Source organism: Eublepharis macularius, chromosome 8, assembly GCF_028583425.1.
Source record: "Eublepharis macularius isolate TG4126 chromosome 8, MPM_Emac_v1.0, whole genome shotgun sequence".
NCBI classification, from domain to species: Eukaryota; Metazoa; Chordata; class Lepidosauria; order Squamata; family Eublepharidae; genus Eublepharis; species Eublepharis macularius.
In genome coordinates, this window is record NC_072797.1 from 1,553,374 (window position 1) to 1,576,001 (window position 22,628).

Genomic DNA, 22,628 nt, shown 5'->3' on the forward strand with positions numbered 1-22,628 from the left:
TGACACATCACCAGACATTGCTTTCCCACCGTCATTCACAGCTTGATTGTTCTGTGAGGGCTAGCCACTCTAGCTGTGAATGACGGAGACAGCCTTAGAGCCCACTTCTAGGATGCGTGAAGCGCATCCTCAGCTAGCAGATATAAGGAGATCAGGGCATGTATATTAGCTGACGTGTACAGTATATGTACACAGTAGGGTACAGAGAAAAAATATGATACTGGGAGGGGAGCAAACGATTCAGAAACTGGGATGTGCCAGGTTTTTCTTGGTCGACACTGTCCTTTGTCTGTTTTTCTTATGCTTATTATGCCGGTTGCGATTCTATTTTTTTCAACGGGAAACATATTTCTGGTTATAGCTTTTTGCTTGTTTGTTTTCTACCCAACTGGGATGCAATGATCAGAGTATATTGTCATAGATTTTTTTATCTATATGAGTGCTAGACAGAAAAAGCAAAAGAATGCTGTTGTGATCTAGTCCATACCTCTGCCTCATATAAATATACCTAAGAACATATACATTAACAATCTGATAATAGGATAGTTTAAGAGAGTCGTCTACAATCCAAAAGTTTGTCCTTCTCTGAGAACTAGTATATACTAGCATTCTGTAAACCTGGTAACCTGGTAAATATAAACATGAAAAAGTTACAAACGCCAACTTTCCCTCCCCCTTCACCCCCCCACCCTCCCCAACCAAACCAACAATATAACATTCAAGTGGTTTTACATGGTAAAACAAAACTGAACTCCCTCTAGCCTCCCTTCCCTGGTTTACTTCGACATAAGTACCAAATGCCTTTATGGCTTGTAACTGAAAGGGAGGAAGAGGGCTAAGAAAAATCGCACATAACAACAAAAAATAAGTGCCCCCCCCCCCCCCGGGTTCAACCCTGCGTTGCAGGGTGAACCAATAGAGAACATAGCCCTACACCTGGGGGAAGTAACGCTTAAAACTAAGGTGTGTCTCTTAGAAGATCGACCCCCCACCCCTACACTCGACCCCCCACCCTGAATCAGTAGATGTAAATGTAAACATTGATACTGCACCCCTTTTTAACATAACAGAAAGAGGATTAGATTTTGCATTCAACGTCCACTTTTGTTTGGAATTCTTGTCCACCTGTCTGTTATTCTTGGGATTTTTGTGTCGTTGGTTGACGTCTTGAGTCCAACCTCCGAGACGTTTTTTGAATCCAGTGCTTCCAGCAAGGTTTGGCCTTCTTCCACATCTTTGGCATACAGCAGTGAACCCCTATGAAGCACAGAAAGTTTGGCTGTCGTTCCTACCCATCTGTACCTTACATCAGCTTTTGCTAGGGCACTTGTGATAGGCTTAAGTTCCCTGCGCATCCTTAAAGTTTCTGCCAGTAAATCCTGGAACACTTGGATTTCTTTATTTTTATATAGCAAGAGCCCTTTTCCCCGAGCCTCCTGAAGGATTCTCTCTTTGGTTCTAAAGTCACAAAAAGTGACTAAAATGTCCCTGGGTAAGTCAGTTCTGTTTGAAATAGAGGGGCCAATTCTGTAGGCCAAGTCGACAGTTGGGGCTATTCTTCAAGTTGGATTTGGTCAGCCAGCCACGTGGATACAAAGACTGCAAGTTCTGCGTTTGATTCTTCCTTTTCAGGAATGCCTCTAATCCTTAAATTTCGAGCTTTCAGCTTCGTCTCAAGCATAGTTACCTTGGCTGCTAGCATATCCTCAACTATCATGATCTGCTTTGTTTCTTCTCGCAGGGAAAGCCCTAACTCCATAGCTTTCTCAGCAGTCTGTGTTACTGCTGCTATGGTTTCTTGAATCTCTTTAAGTTGGTTTGAAATGGGCTGTAGGCATTTGTCAACTTTTTCAGCAAGGTTGGTGGAGATATTAGAGGTAATATTGCTTTCGAAGGCTTTTGAGGCCGTTTCCAGATCCTGTTTGGTTAATGCGTCAGCATTTTGTTTCACGTCCGCCATTTTAGGTGCCTTACTGGCTTGAAGATCTTTCCTTGGTTTTGGTTTGCCTGGAGCAAAATAAGTTTTGACTGAGGACAATTGTAATTTGGGAGGCTTAGCTTTGCCTGCCTCAGTCTTTCCCATGCTGATGGGGTGCATTTTTATGATTAAATTTTGATTCGGTTGTGGGTCGGGCACAGAGCTCTAGAAGGGAGCGCCCGCCATTTTCAGACGTGGTGCTCCGCCCCTCTCTTTTGTGCTTTCAATAGACTCCCCACCCCGCTCAGTCTCACATGAATGGGTTGACTTGGACATATAGGATCACTCTATATTTTATTTTATCTATTTAAAATATTTATATCTTATCTCCTCGTACCCAGGACAGCTCACAATGCAGCAATCAGGTTGTGAGGACAGAAATTAACAAAATTAAAACACAGATTGAAATACAAATTTAAAAGCACTCAAGATTTCAAACAGGCACACATTAAAAATATACTCAGGATTTTAAAACCCCCCACAAAGGATTAAAATGAGCATAGTCAAATCTTCTGAAACAGTTTAAGCTCCTCCAAATGTTGTTTGATATTGAACTGTTTTATATACCTTCCTGAAGCGAAGGTGCCTCCACACCCACACTGGTGGTAAAGCCATTCCAAAGGATTTAGGGGTACCAGCCCTTGGGTGGGGGCAGGGGATCCCACTGTCAGGGTCTTGGCACCCCCTGCCATACTTCAGGGGCTTGACAACCCCCTGACCTGAAAGCGTCAGGGTCTGGGCCAAGGACTGGACTCTAGTGGACATTGTGCTCTTAGGCTAGAGACAGCTGTGGCTGGCTCCTCTGTCTCTGTCCTGTGAGAGTGTGCAGGGCCCCCTCCCGAGCTTACCTGCCTGTCTCCTGAGAAGAAGAACCATGGTCGTGGATACATCACCTTGGAACTCCTGGACTTCCTGAAACATCCTCTTTGCTCTCATCCTTAGTTGCTTTGCATTTGCTTACATATACGCCATAGTTATTGGGGGGATGAGAAGTGGGAACCTAGGCTAGGCTGGCAGCTAAGGGGGGTGGGAACTGGGCTGTGCTTAGAATTTCAGTTTAGACTTGAGGCTTGGTGTAGAACTCCATTCCTGACAATGGACCTGTAATGGATTGCTGAACTAGTCGATTATCAATAAAGCTTTAACTCGGGCAGTTCTGGACTCATGTAGTGAAGTCGTTGAGATTTGCTTGGCAGAACCTTTCACCCACAGCCTCCACTCTGCCCCCCTGGCCACCTCTCACCTGGCCAGTGTGGGGGAGGAGAGGCACAGGAATGGATCTGGGAATCCGGCAGCATGCTCTTGTGTGCTCTGGAACACTTCCACATCGTGCTGGGAATAACATTATTCTCAGCGTGATGTGGAAGTGACAGGTCCAGGCTCCATGCCCCCAAATAGTAAAGAGTCCAGTAGCACCTTTAAGACTAACCAGCTTTATTGAGGCATAAGCTTTTGAGAAGCACAGCTCTCTTTGTCAGATGCATCTTGTTGTGTGTGGGACTGATTTAGTAAAAACACGTCCCAAACACTATACCGGTGGCTGATTTTTACCCCAACCCTCCCATCGCTCCCCTCTTATGACTCACATCCTCTGCTTCCATGCCTGGGGCAGGGGGTCTGGCAACCCTAATTGGACCTACCCCAGGAAAAACCACAGCCTGGCTGATGGGCAACCCTAAGAGAGGGTACCACAAGGAGATTCTGTCTGAAGAACACAGTAGAAAAGAGCAAGAGTCCAGTAGCAACTATAAGACTAACAACATTTGTGGCACAGTATGAGCTGAAGATCTGAAGAAGTGAGCTGTGGCTCACGGAAGTTCACACCCTGCCACAGGTCTGGTACATGCAGGCAAGTATCCTGTGAGATGCAGGCTGATACCTGTGGAAGCTCCAGGATGCGAAAGGCCTTAAAGCTGAAATGCAGCTCTTTGATTTGGGCCCGGAAGCAAAGAGGTAACCAGGGCAGTTGGTGCCGCCCTGGAGTTATACGTTCCAAGCAGCTGACTCCCAGAAAGGAAGCCTGCTGACGCATTTTGTACCACTGGAGCTTCTGAAATGTCCTCAAAGGCAGCCCCAGCCTAGATGCTACAGCAGCATGGATCAGTGGAGAGCAAAGTCTGTATAACGGGTTAGTTTACAAGCAAGAAGTAGTTCAGAGAAGGTGCACCTAGCAACAGAACCAACCTATTTGTCCTTTATCAAGGTCAGCTCCAGTACTCCCAACCAAGAATGCCAGTTTTGTGTAGTAGTTAAGAGCGGCAGGACTCTTATCTGGAGAGGCGGGTTTGATTCCCCACTCCTCCGCTTGAAGCCAGCTGGGTGGCCTTGGGTCAGTCACAGCTCTCTCGGAGCTCTCTCAGCCCCACCCACCTCACAGGGTGACTGTCGTGAGGATAATAATAATAACAACACACTTTGCAAACCACTCTGAGTGGGTGTTAAGTTGTCCTGAAGGGTGATATATAAATCAAATGTTATTTTTATTAATTTTATTACTTGTAACTATTTTTTGTGTTCAGGCATTCATGCACTCACAGCAGTTATGGTGACCAATGACATTCTCAGCATGAACTAAAAGTAGGAAGTGCTGTGCACAGTCTCAATGGCTGGGGTCTCTGGTGAAAGACAAAGCTGGCCAGAACTAAGGCAGAGGAAGAACAAAGCTCTTTGGGCCGTGCCTGTCACGAGCACCTTTGAGAGGGGTTCATTTGGCTCATTTGCGGCCATGCTAAACACTCCCAAAGCAGAAACCAAGGGAGGCATCCAGATGTGCCGTGTTATGTTCATGGTTATGGGCATGGTGTAAATGCGTGCTTGCTCTCTTGAGTAGTTTTACTCACATAACGCACACACACAAACAGATGTTTCTCTGCAGTGAAGCAACCTTCTACAGAAACCAGATTTTCATCTTCTTTGCCTGGAAGTGAGTCAGCCACAGTTCACCAAGCAAGGGCATTCCCCAGCCGGCCGGCAGCCCTAGCCATGCCTCCTGGCTCTTTTCCAAGCCCCACTCCCTCCCCCTTCCGGTTCTGCTTCACTGCCTCTAGAGGATGGGTGCCATTTTCAAAGCCTCCGTTCTTGGACTTCTCGCAAGGGTCTGAAATGGACGCCTGCCATTTCCTTTATGCAGGTGCCGCCTTGGCCACTGGTGTGGCTGGAGTCACATGGTGACTCGATGGGCTCCTGACTCTTAATCTGATTTAATTAATTTATTACATTTCTATTCCATCATCTCCACAAATGGGCTAAGGGCGGGTAACAACATTATTAAATAACAACAATAAATACAGTATAAATACAAGTATAAAACTCAGTTTAAAAACCATAAAAACGTATCCAATAGCGTCAATAGATGTCAAGCCTATACACCTCTTCCTCAAGCACTATGCCCCAGGCACAGGCAGGTCTGCTGCTGGCTATTTGGTTTGTGTGGCCAAAGCATCCCACCAGAACCCTTCCTACCCATCCACAGCTGGGACTCATTGTAACAATCTGCCGAGTAACCTTCAAAAGACTCCACTGTTTGTTAGTAAGAGCTTTACTGAAAAGTTGCCAGTTCATGATCTTACTGGGTTCATTGTCAGGAATGAGGCATGCCTACATATCAAGCACCTGTATCATTGACAGACTAACACCCCCCCCCTTTCTAGAGGCTGGCTAACTCTGCTGGGAACTAACTGGACAGGAGAGGACGTAAGGTTGAAGGTTAAATGGGCTCCTTTCCCAGCGGCTAGGAGCAAGCATAGTCCAAGAGAGCTAAGTCAAGAATTCACATTCTGGGAAACACACCTGCAACGGACAGTCATAACATCACAACCTCCAGCCCCAACCCTCCCCGCCCCCCCAGGTATGGGTATGGCAGAGGCTGCCAGCATCTTGACACTCATGAAATCTCAACTGGGAGCAAAATAAAGCTGTCGAAGGCTTTCACGGCTGGAGAACAATGGTTGTTGTGGATTTTCCGGGCTAGCAAAGAAAGGGATCTCTCAGTGTCAAACTTTTTGACACAACGTTTGACACTGAGAGATCCCTGCCTTTCAGTGCTACACCTCTGAAGATGCCAGCCACAGCTGCTGGCGAAACGTCAGGAACTACAATGCCAAGACCACGGCAATACAGCCCGGAAAATCCACAACAACCAAAATGAAGCTGCCTTGAAAGCTGATCGGGTTTTCTGGGTGATCTAAAGAAATCCATAAAACTCCTCCAGGAAACAGTCTCTATGCATGGCCCGCCCCTCCTGGCTTCCATGCCCCAAGCTCTGATCCTCAAAAACGGACACCCTGAAAATCTAGTTGGTCTCTAAGGTACCAGTGGGCTCATATCCAGCTGTTCTGCTGCAGACCAACGCGGCTGCCCCCCCCCGAAACCTTTCTCCAGATAGCAGTGGCTGTGACCCAGGGGCAGACCGACTAGCGGGTGGTGTGAGGGACCTCAGGCTGAGAGAGACCCTGGGGAGCCAATCTGAGACCAAGAGCGTCAACCAGGCAGTTCCATGTGTTCAAAAAGCCGGAGGAAGACGGCGGCCTCCTAATGGGAAAGTACCATGACTTGTACTCCCAGAGGGCAGCCTCCCTCAGAGGGAGTCTTTGTTTGGGGGAATTGCTGTGGGTTTGTGGGAATTTTTTAAATTTATTGTTTGTGCAAATGTTTGTTAACTGAATAACAGGGGACTGAGTGGAGGCGCATTCAAGGAAATGGAAACTAGCAATGAATCTGTGGGTAGCGAATGTCTAGCAGGAATTCAAGGGAAAGAACTTCCACTGGGAGACAGAAAGCTGGGGCAGGAAACGGCCCTCATTGTTACTCACAGACTCTGTACTGTAACCGCAGCTTAGTAAGCTTCTGCTATCTGTGTAGCCAGAACTATGTGCTGCCCTTTAACGATTGGTACTCATGGGAATTGTAGTCCCCCCTCCAATATAGAAGTTTATTGTAGGCTTCCTGTGAAGGTGTTAAAGTTTTGTGGTCCTCTTCCCCCCTTTGGTACTGTGCCGCAGAAGCAAGGGAGTTGGAGGCAGAGGAGAAAACTCTACAGAGTATTCGCTGTCCCCTAAATTCAGCTTCTATTTATCAATTAGTTATTGGAACAGAGTGCGTGATTCTCGGGTTCGGAATGAGGAGCAATGCCCCCATCCGTGTGCGTGTGCATGTGCGTGCGTGCGTGCGTGTGTGTGTGCGAGAGAGAGAGAGTGCTTCCAGGAACCCCTTCAAGATCCTAGGGGTACCACAAGAATAATGAGGGTGCTAACTGAGGGACTTGCCACAGGGAGGCCCATCAGATAGACCTTAGGGTTTTTCCCCCCTCTCCCTAAATAGTGTTTGGCTGGTGGGCTCTTTACTCAGCGAAGATCCCCACAGGACTGTTGATTTGTGGTTCCTTTCCCTTTGGCTAAAAATCCCTCTCTCTTAAAGCAGCTGCAACATATCAAATGAACTTGATGATAGCTTTAAAGCCTCCCCCCCCCCATGGGAAATGTGGGTTTGTTTCCTTTCTAAGAAAGATTGATGGCTTCTTTGTGAAAAAAGCATTTCCAGTGCAAAGGTGCATTTTGAGAAGGAATGGGAGCGATGAAAGGTGAAACAAGAGTCACGGCTGGTCCCAAGGTGGGACCTCGAGCGCCCCCATCTCTCTTAGACCACCAGCCCTAGAAGTGTCTCCACAAACCTCTCTCGTCTTCCTCCTCCCCGTCCCCCTGCACAGCGCTGTGTGTGGCCTGTTTCCAGTAGGGGTGGTGCATTCAGACAATAGCAAGTTGTCAAAGTTTGACCCCAACAGGTCAGTGGTAAGGTAAAACCAGATAATTTCTGTACATGAGAAAGAACCTTGGATTCAGGACCGAAGATCTCTCAACATCTTTACTTGCATGCAAAAACACGCTTGGCTGCACCTTTCACCTGGTGCAAATTCCCCTCCCAACGGATGTTAGACCAAACTGCGGTGTGGGGGGGGGGGACAAACTCCACCCCTAGGGAAAGCAGGGTGATGGTAGTTGCTGTTGTCCATTTTTAAACAAAGCCCGAAAAAATGCTGCCTGTCGCATATCTCGCTCTGGTTGTGTGAATGTTTTTCTCCCAGCGAGGCTCCAAAGACAGTTGCACTGGGAGAAAAATATCGAAAGAAACAAAATCCAGAAACTTCAGGGGAGAGAAGCCGTTTCATTTCCTTCACTGGCAGGGTCCATTTTTGTTCAAAACTAGACTCATCTCTCCAGGGCGTTTTTTTGGGGTGGGGGGGAAGAGGTGGTGGAACTCAGTGGGTTGCCCTAGGAGAAAATGGTCACATGCCTGATGGCCCCGCCCCTGCTCTCCAGACAGAGGGGAGTTTAGATTGCCCCCTGCCCCACTTGGCGGCATGGAGGGCACTCTCAACTCCCCTCTGTCTGGAGATCAGGGGGCGGAGCCACCAGCCATGTGACCGTTTTCAAGAGGTGCCGGAACTCCGTTCCGCGGCATTCCAGCTGAAAAAAAGCCCTGCATCTCTCCCTCTGGAAGATCTAGGAAAAGGAGAAAAGTTCACAAAGGGCATCACTACATCACTACACCATACTTTCCCCGGGTGTGTCGCGTCACAGACATGTTCTGGGACTCGGAGTTTGCCGGGTAGGTGGGCACCCAACAGCCATGTGGAAATGTGTCTCCCACTGAAACCAGAGGAAGGGATGAAGAATCCAAACAGGGTTAATGATTAGAATAAAGAAAACAAAAACAACACGTTAAGAGGCAGAACAGCCCCAGTGCAGTCTCTGTGCGCATCCCTTGTTCCCGGCTGAATGCCCAACCCGTGAAGATGGCTGGCAGCCCAGGAAAGCCTTTCGGGTGCCAATCCCAGGCCTCGTTGGCCAGGGTCAAACCACTGGGCTTTATGTTTGATTTCCCCCCTGACTTGCCACTACGATGTCCAAGGTAGGTAATAACAAGAAAACACACACAACCAAAGAGAATATAATAAAGAGCATATAAAATCTTAAATAGTAGCAACCGCACGAATGAAGTCTAGAATAATTTAAAAGAGACTGAAGAATAATGAGTAGCACTGCCGTGGAAGACAACAGCTCCTCCGTAAAGCACAAGAAAACACTTCGCACCTCTGGGGGCTGCCTCTCCGAGCAGCAGAGCCTGTCCCAAGGGCTGTCCATCTTCCTTGGGCTTATGACCTACTTATTTACTAAAATATTTATATCCCACCTCCTTTGTGGCACAAGGCGTTGGGTTCCCAAGCTCCAGGTGGGACCTGGAGATCTCCTGGAATTACGGTGTCTCTCCTATGGAGATAGATCAAGGTGGGTAGCTGTGCTAGTCTGTCTGTAGCTGCAGAAAAGAGCAAGAGTCCAGTAGCACCTGTTAGACTAACAACATTGGTGGTAGGGTCGGAGCCTTCATGAGTCACAGCTGAAGAAGTGAGCTGTGACTCATGAAAGCTCCTACCTTACCACAGATTTTGTTAGTCTAACAGGTGCTACTGGACTCTTGCTCTTTCCAGTGTATCGAGACCAGTTTCCCCGGAAAAAATGGCTGCTTCAGAGACTGGACTCTGGCATTTTACTCCACTAAGGTCCCTGCCTCCCCCAGGCTCCTCTCTAGGGTTGCCAACTCCAGGTTGGGAAATACCTGGGGATTGAGAGTAGAGCCCGAGGAGGGCAGGTATTTGGGGAGGGACCTCAGCCATACAGTCCACCCTCCGAAGCAGCTGTTCTTTTCCAGATGAACTGATCTCTCTAGCCTGGAGATCTGTTATAATTCTGGGAGATCTCCAGGCCCTACCTGGAGGCTGGCAAGCCCAGCTTTCTGTGGCTTTGCCTGGAATCTCCCACTGTTGTGTACACTGAGTTTTTCTATTTTTGTGTATGACATTTTCAGTTTGTCTGCATGTCTGAGCTGGTTTTTCTCTGTGGTTGCAGAATCCCAAACCAGTTATGGGGAAATGGGAAGGTGCCCTTTAACTGGGCATGCTGGCAGACTGAAGTCTGGCCCTCAGTACGCTGAAGCAGGCACTCAGGGCCAAGCTACAAGTGACGAATGACACTTGAACAGCAAGTGGTTTGAGTGGAGAGCAAGTGGAGGGCAAGTGAACAGGGAGGAATCCACTTGCCGTTCAAGTGTCATTCGCCACTTGTAGTTTGGCCCTCAGTCTCTGAGGCCCAGTCCCTCCTCTTAGAGGGTCAAACTCTCCGCAGGCATGGGGGGGTTACAGTCAGACCTGTGAGGCCCCGACGAGTCTTTAAATGACAAGAAATGACACTCTTATGTATCATAGATCCAGAGGAGTTAGCCGTGTTAGTCTGTAGTAGCAAAATAGAAAAGAGTCCAGCAGCACCTTTAAGACTAAGCAACTTTACTGTAGCATCAGCTTTTGAGAATCACAGTTCTCTTGGCATCTGATGAAGAGACCTGTGGTTCTCGAAAGCTTATGCTACAGTAAAGTTGCTTAGTCTTAAAGGTGCTGCTGGACTCTTTTCCGTTTTACTCTGATGTCTGCTCGGCTGTGCTGGGCTCCTGCTCTTGACTGTGGAGTGAGATGTCCCATTCCAGGGCTGCCTTTAGAGAGTAAGGAGAGAATCAAATGGCCAAGCAGAATTAGACCTACTTACAAGACAGGCCACCGCAGTTCCCCTGTAGCTCCCAGACGCAGTCTGCCCCTTTTTTGCCGGCCGGACTACCCAGGGCACGAGTCTCTCTTGTATTGCAATCTGAGGCAGAATGAGGCCAGCGTGAGGCCAATGAAACCAGTGGGCTTAGTCTAGACGTACTCCGCATCAGGTTGCAAAGTTGCGGCCCTCTCGACCCGCGTTCCTGGCGTTAGGCTCAGCGTCCGAGCACCACTAGCCACTAACCAGCAGCATTCGGCTGCACTACGCCTAGAGAGACGCCGGTCACGGCTTCCCTTGGCCCAACACGCAAGCATTCTCACATGACCCCCGAGAAGAGTTTCTGAGGCTGGAGGCTCTGGGCCACTGCCTGGGGCCACGTGTGTCCTTCCTTGGCTCAGTGCCTGGACCAGGAGGAGGAGGAGGAGGCGTTTCCTCACCTCTTTCCCGGGCTATGAGAAAGTGAAAATGAGAGCGAGTGAATGGGGTGATAAAAAGGAGCAGGCAGGCACTGGCTGGCTGCTGTCGGGCTCCTGCTGAAGCATCTGAGACACTGCCGGGCTGCTTCCTCTCACCTCTCGGCCCCTCTGGATTTTGACCCATTGGCATCCAGCATGGCACGCCCCGGATTGCTGCTCTGCCTGGTGGCTCTCTCCAGCTGGAGCATCCTGCAGGGTAAGACGCGATGCCCCCTCTGCCCCGGAACTGGGGCTGGCCCCTCTGCCAGGCAGCCCTGCCCCTCAGCAGGCAACCTTCCCGGCTTCCCGGCTGGACCACCGAACCCAGGGCTGCAGCTGGGAGGAAGGGCTGGCCTGCCTCACCCCACAGAAGGAGCAGCCCTGCCCCAGAGACTTGGGACAGAGCGCGCGACTGCACTCCCCTAATCTGGATATTCTTGGTCAGCCCCCCACCCAGTCTTTTTCTTTCTAAAGCTTGGGGTCGACTGTATGTATTGGGGAAGTATTTCCTAGTGGTTAAGCCTCCCCCCTGTTAAACACTGTCTCTTATTTACTAAGATCTGCCTTTTTGATAATGCAAAAGAAGGAGATTGGTGTTCTGGTGCAGAAGTCCCCATTGCTACCCCCCTCCCCGGATTTCAGTAAAAACTGAACAAGAAGAAGAGACATCCCTTCAGAATTTAGTTATTATTCAAATCCAACTCTTAAATGCAGGCAAAGGCAATTAACACATCGATACTCAGTATGGCTTTGAAGTCTGGATGAATGGTAGTTTAAGCCTTTATTGTTCTTTTCAGTGTGCAGATTTTGATCTAGAGATCTTTTGAGTGGCAGAGGAGCTTATGTATTGCCAGGTGTCCTATCAGTCCCTCAAACCCGAGAGTCTCTCTAGGTGATCAAAGTTCATCTTTGCTATCTTGCAGAGGAGCTGAGGTCTTGCAAGGCTTTATCTGACACACACAAGGTTCAGCAAGATAGTTTCAGACGGGTAGCTGTGTTGGTCTGTCATCAAAGAGCAGGATCCGGGTACAACAGCACCTTAAAGATGAACTAGATTTCCAAGATTGGTCTTTAAGGTGCTATTGGACAAGGTTCACTGACTGGCTTTTTTGTGGAGCTTTGTTATAACACGATCATTTGCTTCTGTTCAGTAAGTTCAGCTCTTGGGAAGTTTGCCTGACTTGCCTGCCAGGAACACTTGGGTTAGTCTGAGGCAGACCAGACAAAAAGTGAAGAGAGGCAGGCAGCGGGACCAGTCTGGAATGGGGAGCCCCAAGAGAGGGTTTGCAGGCTGGCACAGGTTCATGCCCAGGTGCTGATCTTTATCCTGCCCCTCCTTGCTCCATTGCACAACTCTGTGCATGACGGAGAGACGCGCTTACTTGCTCAGGACAGCCCTTCAGCTCCAGGGGCTCGTTCTCCTCCTCCAGCCGCCTCACGCCCTGGGGCAGCCCCCTGGGGCATTGCCCACTCCTCCTCCTCCTCGCCAAGATCTGGAGGGTGTTCCTGCCCTGTAGCCAAGGCCGGCCCCCACTTGTGCCACATCTGGGTCACCCCTTCCGCTGTAGCGTGGCGTCTGCTTTCATGACAACGGGTGACAGCCACAGCCAGGGACCGTGTGGTCAATCCCCTTCCGGAAGGGTCTCTCTGGACCAGGCCGGCCAGAGCCACGCAGGCTCCTTGACTCGTCCCTTCTCTGCACATAGCCTGCGACCACCGCGCCCCCCCCAGCCCCCGCAAGAGCTGTCATCGCCCAAGATCTCCCTAGATCCAGAGGAGTTAGCCATGTTAGGCTGTAGCTGCAAAATAGTAAAGAGTCCAGCAGCACCTTTAAAATGAACCAACTCTATTGCAGCATAAGCTTTTGAGAACTACAGCTCTCTTCGTCAAATGCATGCATGCATGCTTTTGAGAACCACAGCTCTCTTCGTCAGGTGCAGGCAAAGGAACCAGTTGCTGAGCAAGGTCTTTGCCAGCTCTGGCTGCTTTGGCCAGACAAACTGAGCCTGCGCGACAGAAAGTCGCTCTTCTCCTCTGTTACCCACATTGCCAAGCAGAGTGGCAGAGGGGGAAGCTAGGTCGGGGGTGGGGGGAGCCCGCTTCCTTCCTTCCTCCCCTCAATACCATCCCCCCCCTTTTTTGCAGTGACCGGCTATTACCAGGTCATGGACTGCTGCCTGAGCACCAGCTCCCAGCGCATCCCGTCCAGACTGGTCCGCGGTTACCGAGAGCAGCAGATCCAGGAGGGCTGCCCAGTCCGGGCTGTGGTGTGAGTCATGACGAACGGGGCACGGGATTGGTGGTGGCTTCCTCAGCTGAGAGCCAAGCTACAAGTGACGCCTGACACAGGTCGGACACTTGTCAGCTTCCCTCAAGTTTTGAAGGGAAATGTCGGCGTCCTGGTCTTGCAGCTTGGCTCTCCATTACAGCTGCAAGACCAGGATGCCTACATTTCCCATCAAAACTTGAGGGAAGCTGACAAGTGTCCAACCTGTGTCAGGCGTCACTTGTAGCTTAGCTCTGAGACAGTGGCAAACGCACAGAAACTGCTATGCCCTGCTCCAGGGAAATGAGGGGGTACTGCAAGCTGAAGGGGGGGGGACAGAGAAGGGGTGAAAGCAAAGCCCGCTTTCCATGGGATTGCTGTGGCAAGGCAGGGGTGTGGAGAGAGGGAATGAGATGCTGGCGATGATCGAGCTGGTGGAGGAACGCAGCAGCAGTCGCTCCGGGCTCTAGGGGTGCCACGGACCAGCCTCCCAGCAGCTCAGAGACCCCCTGCCTGGAGCTGAGTGCTGCACGGGGAAAACACGGCCCCCGCGTAACTGCAGCCCGGCAGAGGAGGTGAGGCCGAGGGCCTGAGCTGCATCCTTCACTTGGCGAAGGAGCAGATCTTATCCCCTCGCTATGAAATAGTTTTAGGTGACTGGCCGTGTCGGCCTGCAGTAGGACAGCCAGATTTGAGGCCAGTGGCACCGTAGACATCGAGAAGGTTTTCCGAATGTGCGTCGTCGAGAGCCGGAGCCCCTCCCTCTTCAGGCGTCTGAGGAAGGGAGCTCTGGCTCTCACGAGCTGAAACTTTCTGAAAATCTTGTTGTTCTCCACGGTGCCACTGGACTCAAATCCTCGCTACAAAATCCAGAGGAGTTAGCCGTGTTAGTCTGTAGTAGCAAAATCAAAAGAGTCCAGTAGCACCTTTAAGACTAACCAATTTTATTGTAGCATAAGCTTTCGAGAATCAAGTTCTCTTCGTCAGATGCATGATCCGAACTGGTCAAATACAGAAGAGGAGGGGAGAGAGGGGAGAAAGAAGGGGACATATATCACAAGGAGACAGAATGCAATTAGCGTGGAGGCAGTCAAAACATTCCTTTGCTTGGAAATGTAAACATCTCCTTTTGGTGTGCAGTCAGTTTGCCGTATTAGTTTGTAGCAGTGAAAGGTTTTTGGAGACCAGTGGGAGAACACTTCAATCTACCAGGACATTCCACCAAAGACTTAAAGGTCGCTGTGGTTCAACAGAAACCCTTCAAAAACAAAATCCAACGGGAGGCTGCTGAATTGGAATTCATATGCAAATTTGACTCTGCCAAGCTGGGACTGAATAGAGACTATGAATGGTTATCACATTATCACAGGTAACAGATTCCCTTTACAGAGGCGTGGTCTGGGGGAGCCCAGTGACGCCTGGTGTGGGCTTTCGGGGACCACAGTTCTCTTTGTCAGATGCAGCTGGCAGGGAGAGCTGTGGTCATCGAAGGCTTATACTACATAGGAATTGGATACTTACAAATGAATACGGCAGACTGACTGCACACCAAAAGGAGATGTTTACATTTCCAAGCAAAGGAATGTTTTGACTGCCTCCACGCTAATTGCATTCTGTCTCCTTGTGATATATGTCCCCTTCTTTCTCCCCTCTCTCCCCTCCTCTTCTGTATTTGACCAGTTCGGATCATGCATCTGACGAAGAGAACTTGATTCTCGGAAGCTTATGCTACAATAAAATTGGTTAGTCTTAAAGGTGCTACTGGACTCTTTCTGATTTCGCTCCGAAATGTGTGCCTCTGATCTCCATCTCGGCAGCCTCTCCTTCCCTTGTGGGCTGATGCGTCACTTGCGGCCCCCCCGCCCCCCCCCCAGCAATCACCAGGCAGCCTCTTCCCATTTCAGGGCGTGAGGCTGGGGGTGAGCTCCAGTTTCTCCTCTGGGCGATCTGAGCAGCTCTTCCTGCTGCTGTGATTTGAAGAGGCCCCCCAGGAGTGGGGGGGGGGTTTCTTTTGTGCAGAAGACTCTTAGCAGTGCAAATAGCCGGGACCCTCCACGCTTCCCTTGGAGCATGACGCAGCTGTCTCGCCCGAGGGCTCGTCTGGGCTTGCCACAGGTGGAAGAGACGGCAGGCTTGTTTAAGGGGTCAAATATTGGTTTTATATTATCTATTTAAAACATTCGCATGCCAGTCCCATCAGTCCAGGGCTGGTACTCCAGCCCAACTGCCCAAAGGACCGTTGGGGGCAGCACACTGAGGGGCCCACCGAGGGACCTGAGGGGCTCGGTTGGTCTCCAGCCCTCTGCGGCTTGGCAGGGGGTGGGCAGTGCCTTTCTCTTGGGCCCCGCCTGATACTTAATGTGAGTCCAGACTGGGATCTAGGCGGTGATGGCAAGGGTCAAGAAGAGTTAGGTAACCCTCGGCGTGTGCCTTGCTTGGGGGCACAAAATAGCTTGAACTGGACCTGCACAAGCCAGTGTTGGCTGGGCATAAATTCTCCAGTCCAGAGTCCCTTTCTCTCAGCATGACAGGAAAGGAGAGTCCTAGGCGGAGCAAAGAGGGAGGAGGCCAGGTGGTGACGGACGGACACTCCCTGCCTCCTCCCTTGGGGCCCAGTGGCAAGACCTCGGGCAGACCAGGCTTCAGCTTCGTGGACTGCCTGCACATCATGTCTTCGTATCCCAGGCCAAGATGCCTTCGGCAGCGTACAGTGGCTTTTGGATGTGATTTTGCCTGTTTGTCTGTATGTTTGTGCTCTAACGTAATAATTCTTTTTAAAAGTGACTTAAAAACACACAAATGAAACGTAACCCTACACTGTGTGTTGTGTTCAACTGCCCCTTGAAAGGAGTAAAAACTTATGCCCGATGAGGGTGGGGAGGGCGTTTCGCTAGCAGCCTCCAGCGGTGCCCAGGGAAGGTCTGAGACGGGCATGTGGGTGAGAGAGGGGGGCTTCCGGGGGGCCGAGGCGGCACCGGGCTCCTGACCAGCCGTTCCGTTCCTGCTTTTTCCAGGTTCATCACCATAAAAGGGAAGCAACTCTGCGCGCCCCCCCATGCTCTGTGGGTGAAGCAGCTGAAACGGCGGCTGGATCACCACCACCCCAAGGTGAGCGAGGGGGGCAAACGCTCCCGTCTGAGTGTTTGGGCCCCTTCCTTGGGGCTGTTGGGCACTGGCCAGGGTGTGCAGGCGTGGCTGCAGTGGGTCCTGTTCTTCCACCCTCTATGAAGCCCAAAGGCAGGACTCTGGAGGGGGGCAGAACAGGGTGGGCTCTGAGACCTCTCAGGAGAGCCCACCCTAGGGTTGCCAACCTCCAGGTGGGGCCTGCAGTTCCCCTGGAATCACAGCTGATCTCCGGAGCACAGAGATTGGCTTGGAAGGGCAGATTCCATGGCATGACACTTGAGTGCTGATGGCTGCCCAGGCTGCCTCCGTTCCTTCAGCTGGGCTTGCAACCGACTCTCCTGCCTCTTGCCGTGTTCTTCAGGCCCACCTGAAGGGGCCTAATATGCCAAGAGGTTGAATGGAGACAACTGTCCTTTCACCAGCCTTTGTGCCTGCAGCCATCTCTGGATGGGGAAGTGCCTGGAGCTTTGGGGGTGGAGTCTGAAGAAGGAGGGGGTTGGGGAGAGAAGGGACCTCAACAGGGATTGGTTGCGGTGGAGTCCATCTGGCAAAGCAGCCATTTCCTCTGGGGCAATTGATCTCTGAAGCCCGGGAATCAGTCATAATTCTGGGAGGTCTCCAGGCTCTACCCGGAGGTTGGCAACCCTAGGTCCCAAGCAGGAATTTGCCTCCCCACCCATCCGGCCCCTGCCTCGGGCCACCCAGCGCCATGCTTTCACTGCCAGGCATTCAATTGGCCCTGCAGGTTGCCGTGGCAGGAGCCTTCCCCACCTCCCTCCCTGTACACAAGAGGGGTTGGCTTCTCTCCTGGCCCCTCCAGCTTTTGGGAGGGGGGATCCTGGAGAAATCATCACTTCCCCAGCTAACCTCATTCATTCAGGACCCCGAATCTTTGGTAGGACAGCATCCAATTGGGTCAGTAGCCTGCTTTCATTTGCGACACTAACGCATTGCCTTTGTTGATTTTTTAGAGTCCGTCTTTGACTTCTTCCTAAAGTGCCTGGAGGAGACACCTCAGATATCTGTTCAGGACAACGACTGGATTCACTGGCCAGTTTGCCCTCTTGGGAAAACACGACTTTGGCCGCTGCTGCTTGAAACTCTTTCCTGTGCTGCGCTGTCTGCCATTAGTTGCAGATGTACCTCTTGTTGGCTGAGGTAAAAGCCACCCTGAGTGGTGTATCTTAGAAGAATGTTGTGATATAAATTTCCTGAATAAATTACAGAAATAAAAGCTCTCTGGCATTTGATCTGCTAAAACGGTTCCAAACCACAGGAAATCCCTCCCAGCTGGGCTCAGGTACTGTTGGCCACTGTTCTGGAATCCCGTATCAGGCATCTGACGAAGAGAGCTGTGGTTCTCGAAAGCTTATGCTACAATAAAATTGGTTAGTCTTAAAGGTGCTACTGGACTCTTTTTGATTTTGCTACCACAGACTAACACGGCCAGCTCCTCTGCATCTATGACCGTTCTGGAAGGGTCCTTTTCACCTTCTGCCACTCTCGCCCTTTTAATGAGGGTATCTGGGCTGACCCTGGGCCCTTTAGCAAGCTTGGCATGCTCTCTGCACTGGCTCTCGGCAGTGACAGGCAGATTCCCTGGCAGGGGGTGTGTCCCAGAAAATGCAAACACAGAGCATCATTTATCTTTCTAGTGACCCAAGAAAGGGGGGGGGGGGGTTACAGAAGAGGAAAATCCCCCATTAGTAATTTCCTCCTGGTTTCTTGATATGTGAACTACGTTTTCCAGGAAGAATCTACATTTCCTGTTGTGAAAACTTCTTGGCTGGGGAGCATGTGGGGAAAGAGGCTGCAAGTCCTGAGAAGAAAAAAGAAGCCGAGTTGGTGCCTAGAAGGCAGCCGCCTCCTTCCTCACGGCTCTGTGTAGCGCGGAAAGGACTTGCCCAGGACCGGCTGCCAGATGTCCTTGCTCTGGATTGGCTCTTGGCACCTTGCGCATGCAAAGCAGGACTCTGCCCCTGTTTCAGGGCTCTTCTTCAACAACCCTGCCCAGGCTCAGCTGCTCTGGGGGTGCTATCTAGGGATACCAGTTTTTATGGATCAGAGCCAAGCCGTTTACATCTGGAGAATATAATCTGAGCCAGCCGAATGGAAGTCTACCTGACTTTCAGGTACACACACACAGTCGGGTGGCATTTACTACTCTTTTGTGGGTCAGCTGGCCAAAGCCAAGAGGTGAATATCACCAGCCGAGGCCCATTGCACCCAAGCAAACTGTGTGTGTGTGTGGGGGGGGGGGTTACCACTGCAACCAAGTGAAAGCCTTCTTTGGGGCAACGGGGTGCCTTGTGCAAACACATCCTGTGAGAACTTGCATGAATCTGGGGGAGGGAGGGGGGGGGAGGGAGGAGGGGGAAAGATGGGTGCCCGGCAGGGCCAAAGACCGCTCCCTCCTGAACGGCACAGAGAATTCACCAACAGAAAAGAGTCCAGTAGCACCTTTAAGACTAACCAAGTTTACTGTAGCATAAGCTTTCGAGAACCACAGTTCTCTTCTTCAGATGCGTCTGAAGAAGAGAGCCTTGATTCTCGAAAGCTTATGCTACAGTAAAGTCGGTTAGTCTTAAAGGTGCTACCGGACTCTTTTCTATTTTTGCTACTACAGACTAACACAGCTAACTCCTCAGAGAATTCACTGCCACATCAACATGGAGCCCAAGTGGGTTTGTTACTCAAAGGGCCCCCTCAGACACATCCTTGGTGTATCTCGATGGCCAACATTCTCCCGATAGTCTCTGAGTGCTCAAATTCCTGATGAATATCCTCCCGATATGTATTAGACAACAGTGACATTCCCTTTCAGCATTTCATACCGGACTGTTAATACTTGACAGCATACGATCAGCGGGCAGTATCAATGGCCGCTATGTGCAGAGCATCGTGGTGGTTTTCAAATAGTTGACCTTCCTCGAACATTCCCCCCCCCCCCCGCAAGATCCCTTGTGCCTTCTCTATAGGACCTGTGTGCATTCCAGAGGGTTCTGGGAAAGGTTCTGGTGTCGAATTATTTCATGTGCTCCCCGTCTAGAGATCTAAACTGAATTCAGCTCTTGGAGAGTTGAAGCCTCATTTGCCGAATACAGTCCAAAGCACTCCAGTTAGATCTCTCTGTCTGAGACAAATTCTCTGGAAGAGCTTGATCTCTTGCAGTGCAACAAAATATTATCTGTCAGACATCAGATCTTAGGCCAGCAGAACAAACAGAGAACTTCTTTGCGTTCATGAGTTCATTTAAAATAAAACATAACTCTTTTTATATATTGTCGAAGGCTTTCTCCGCACATTGACACTGAGAGATCTCTGTCTTTTGGTGCTGCACCTCTGAAGATGCCAGCCACAGCTGCTGGAGAAACGTCAGGAACTACAATGCCAAGACCACGGCCATACACCCCGGAAAATCCACAACAGCTAACAAATAACTCTTTTTATTAGGCAAGAACTTAACAAATACAAGCAGGTGCAAATTTAACCTACAAATCCAGAGAAAATAACTGCAATCAATTTTTTTCCTGTCATTATAAATTTGAGCTAAATACCGAATGAGAACCTCAGAATCATTTTTCTTTCTGTCATTGTAAACTTGAGATAAAAACTGAATTGGAACACCAGAAGAGCTCTGCTGGACCTGACCAGCGGTCCCTCTTGTCTTGCATAGCGGCCAACCAATCACTACGGAGGGTCGACCACAGAGCATAGATGCCGAGAACTTCCCAGAACGTTTTGTGGCAGAGTAATTAAGTGGTTGGGCTGTGCATCAGCATTCTGCTGGTGTGAATCCCACCACTGCCTTGAGCTCAGCAGGTGGCCTTGGGCGAGCTCCTCTTCTCAGCCCCAGCTCCCCAGCTGTAATGTGAGGATAATAATGATACTGACTTGGTTCACCACTCTGAGCGAGCACTAATCTGTCTACAAGAATGATATATAAGTACACTATTGTTATGTTAAGTTCTCTGTTATTCAGAATTTGCAGCCTCTGTCTGTGGGGGCTTCCTTCAGTCACCATGGCTAGCAGCTACTGACGGACCTATGCTCTATAAACCTCTCTGCCCCCCAACCTTTAAAGCCATCTGTGCCTGTGAGCATCGCTACCATCGCCGGCGCCAGGGTTTCTGGCGCCCACGGCCACCCCCATGTGCACGCGCACACAGTGAGTCCATGCACCCCCTGGACAGCGTGATGATGTCACCATGTGATGACATCACCACACAGCAAAGCCTGGCCCATTGGCTGGCGGGTGGCTGGGGTGGCGCACGGAGGCTGCCTGCGCTCCACACGCCGCTCCAGCTGCCTGCCCTGCCTGGCCCATGGCTGCTGCGCCTGGCTAGGGGTGTGTGGTGGTGGCGGCGGTGTGGGGCTGGCCAGCTGCAGCAGCTGCAGGCAAGGCACGCCAGCTCCGTGGCGCACACCTCCGCCCTCGGCACCCCCTCTGGTGCCCCAGCGCCCGCGGCACCTGCCTCACCGCCTCAATGGTGGCGCCGGCCTTGATCGCTATTTCCTCTGGCAGCGAATTCCACCTTTTAATTCCACATTGAGAAAAGAAGTATTTCCTTGGGGGGGGGGCTGAATCTGCTGCCCATCAACTGAAGTGGATGCCCTCAAGTTCTAGTATTTTGGAAGAGGGAGAAAAAGTTCCCTCTGTCCACCCCTTCTACCTGTGCATGATTTTATGAACCTCTATCATGCCCCCCTCCTTAATCATCTCTTTCTCAGCCGAAAAGTCTCTGCACTGCAGCCAACCCTCATAGGAAAAGTGTTCCAAATCATCTTGGGTGCCTTGTCTGTAGTTTCTCCAGCTCTGAAAATGTCCTTTTGGCAATTTGGTGACCAGAACTGCACAGAATTCGAAACGAGGCTGCACCGTAGGTCTACACAGGGGCATTATGATATCGGCCGTTTCCTTTTCGAGTCTTGCCTAATTATCCCCAGCATAGAGTTTGCCTTTTTCATTGCTGCACGTACTGGGTTAAGCTGTCAGCTATTTCTGCGGCTATGCTAGTGAACTATCGTGCTAAGTATCAGTCCGGAACTTTTGGCGAGCAGTTGAACCTTATGTAGGTTATTATGAAACTACAAGGGCATACATACATTGAGGAGCATACAAGTGATTCTCTGCAACAATTCCAGTCATGAACAAGGGACACCAGGGCTTTGTTGGGAACTGACAGCGTGACCCGGAACACTTGCAACATTCCCTTGCAGTTCCACATTGCAGAAACAGATTGGCTTAATGCCCTTGGAGGGTGTACGGTAGGAATGGCTACTGGACAAGGGGCCGATTCAACGTTCAACAGAGATCAGGTAACACTGTAGCTCACGCCCTGACTGGCTGTGGGCTCCCTGGAGGCGTCTCCACGACCACAATGGAAAACAGGACGTAGGGCTGGAAGGAGCCACTTGGGTGGGTCTAGTCCTCTAGGGATTCTCTTATGTTCTTAGTGTGGGTAGGGTTGCCAACCTCCAGGTGGTGGCTGGAGATCTCCTGGAATTACAACTGATCTCCAGACAACAGAGATCAGTTCCCCTGGAGAAAACGGCTGCTTTGGAAGGTAGAGTCTATGGCATCCTAACCTGATGAGATCCCTCCCCAAATACCTGCCCTCTCCAGGTTCTGACCCCCCCTTTAATTAAGCCCCTCTAGAGCTCTTTTCTGTCCCCCCCCCCCGCCACTGTACAGGAAGAGCCTCCCTTAGGTTCTCTTCTGTGTGTGTGTTGGTTGCCGTCTTCCGGGGTGTTTTTGTGTTATCTCCCAGAAATAACGAGGCCCGTCTCTCCTGACTATTGATCAGGATTGAAGAGTAACCTGATAGATAAGCTTACATGGAAATACACGTTACTTAGTACCTAGGGATGCTCAAGTGTACCTTGTTTCATGTGTTCCCCTCCAACCTTCCATACTCTTGCTTGCACTGTCATGCTTCAAGTTGCTACGTGTGAATACATTCACACGGTTCAATATCAATTCTTCCTCAATTGCTAAAAGTATCCCAGTTTCCCCCACATCCATTCATTGAAATGTAGATCTTGACACTTCCTCACACCTTAAAGAAATGAAAATTGGCACATCCAAGGAGCCGACAGTACCTGTTTTCACAGCAAAATTAGGGCTGAATTGGCGTTCTGCCCTCTGGACACACTTGCAGATGCAATTACACAAAGGCAGCTCCCATGAAAGTGGCATTCACGTGTGCCGA

The 22,628-nt window shown here is 50.5% G+C and overlaps 1 protein-coding gene across 1 annotated transcript; it reads left to right on the plus strand.

The window, feature by feature from the left end:
• Positions 1 to 11,057: 11,057 nt before the first annotated feature.
• Positions 11,058 to 17,820, plus strand: LOC129334916 (C-C motif chemokine 19-like). The gene is made up of 4 exons (XM_054987294.1): positions 11,058 to 11,241; positions 13,170 to 13,293; positions 16,305 to 16,398; positions 17,388 to 17,820. Exons 1-4 carry the CDS (start codon positions 11,181 to 11,183, stop codon positions 17,409 to 17,411), a joined length of 303 nt encoding a protein of 100 aa, XP_054843269.1. The 5' UTR covers positions 11,058 to 11,180; the 3' UTR covers positions 17,412 to 17,820.
• The last annotated feature ends 4,808 nt before the right edge of the window (positions 17,821 to 22,628 follow it).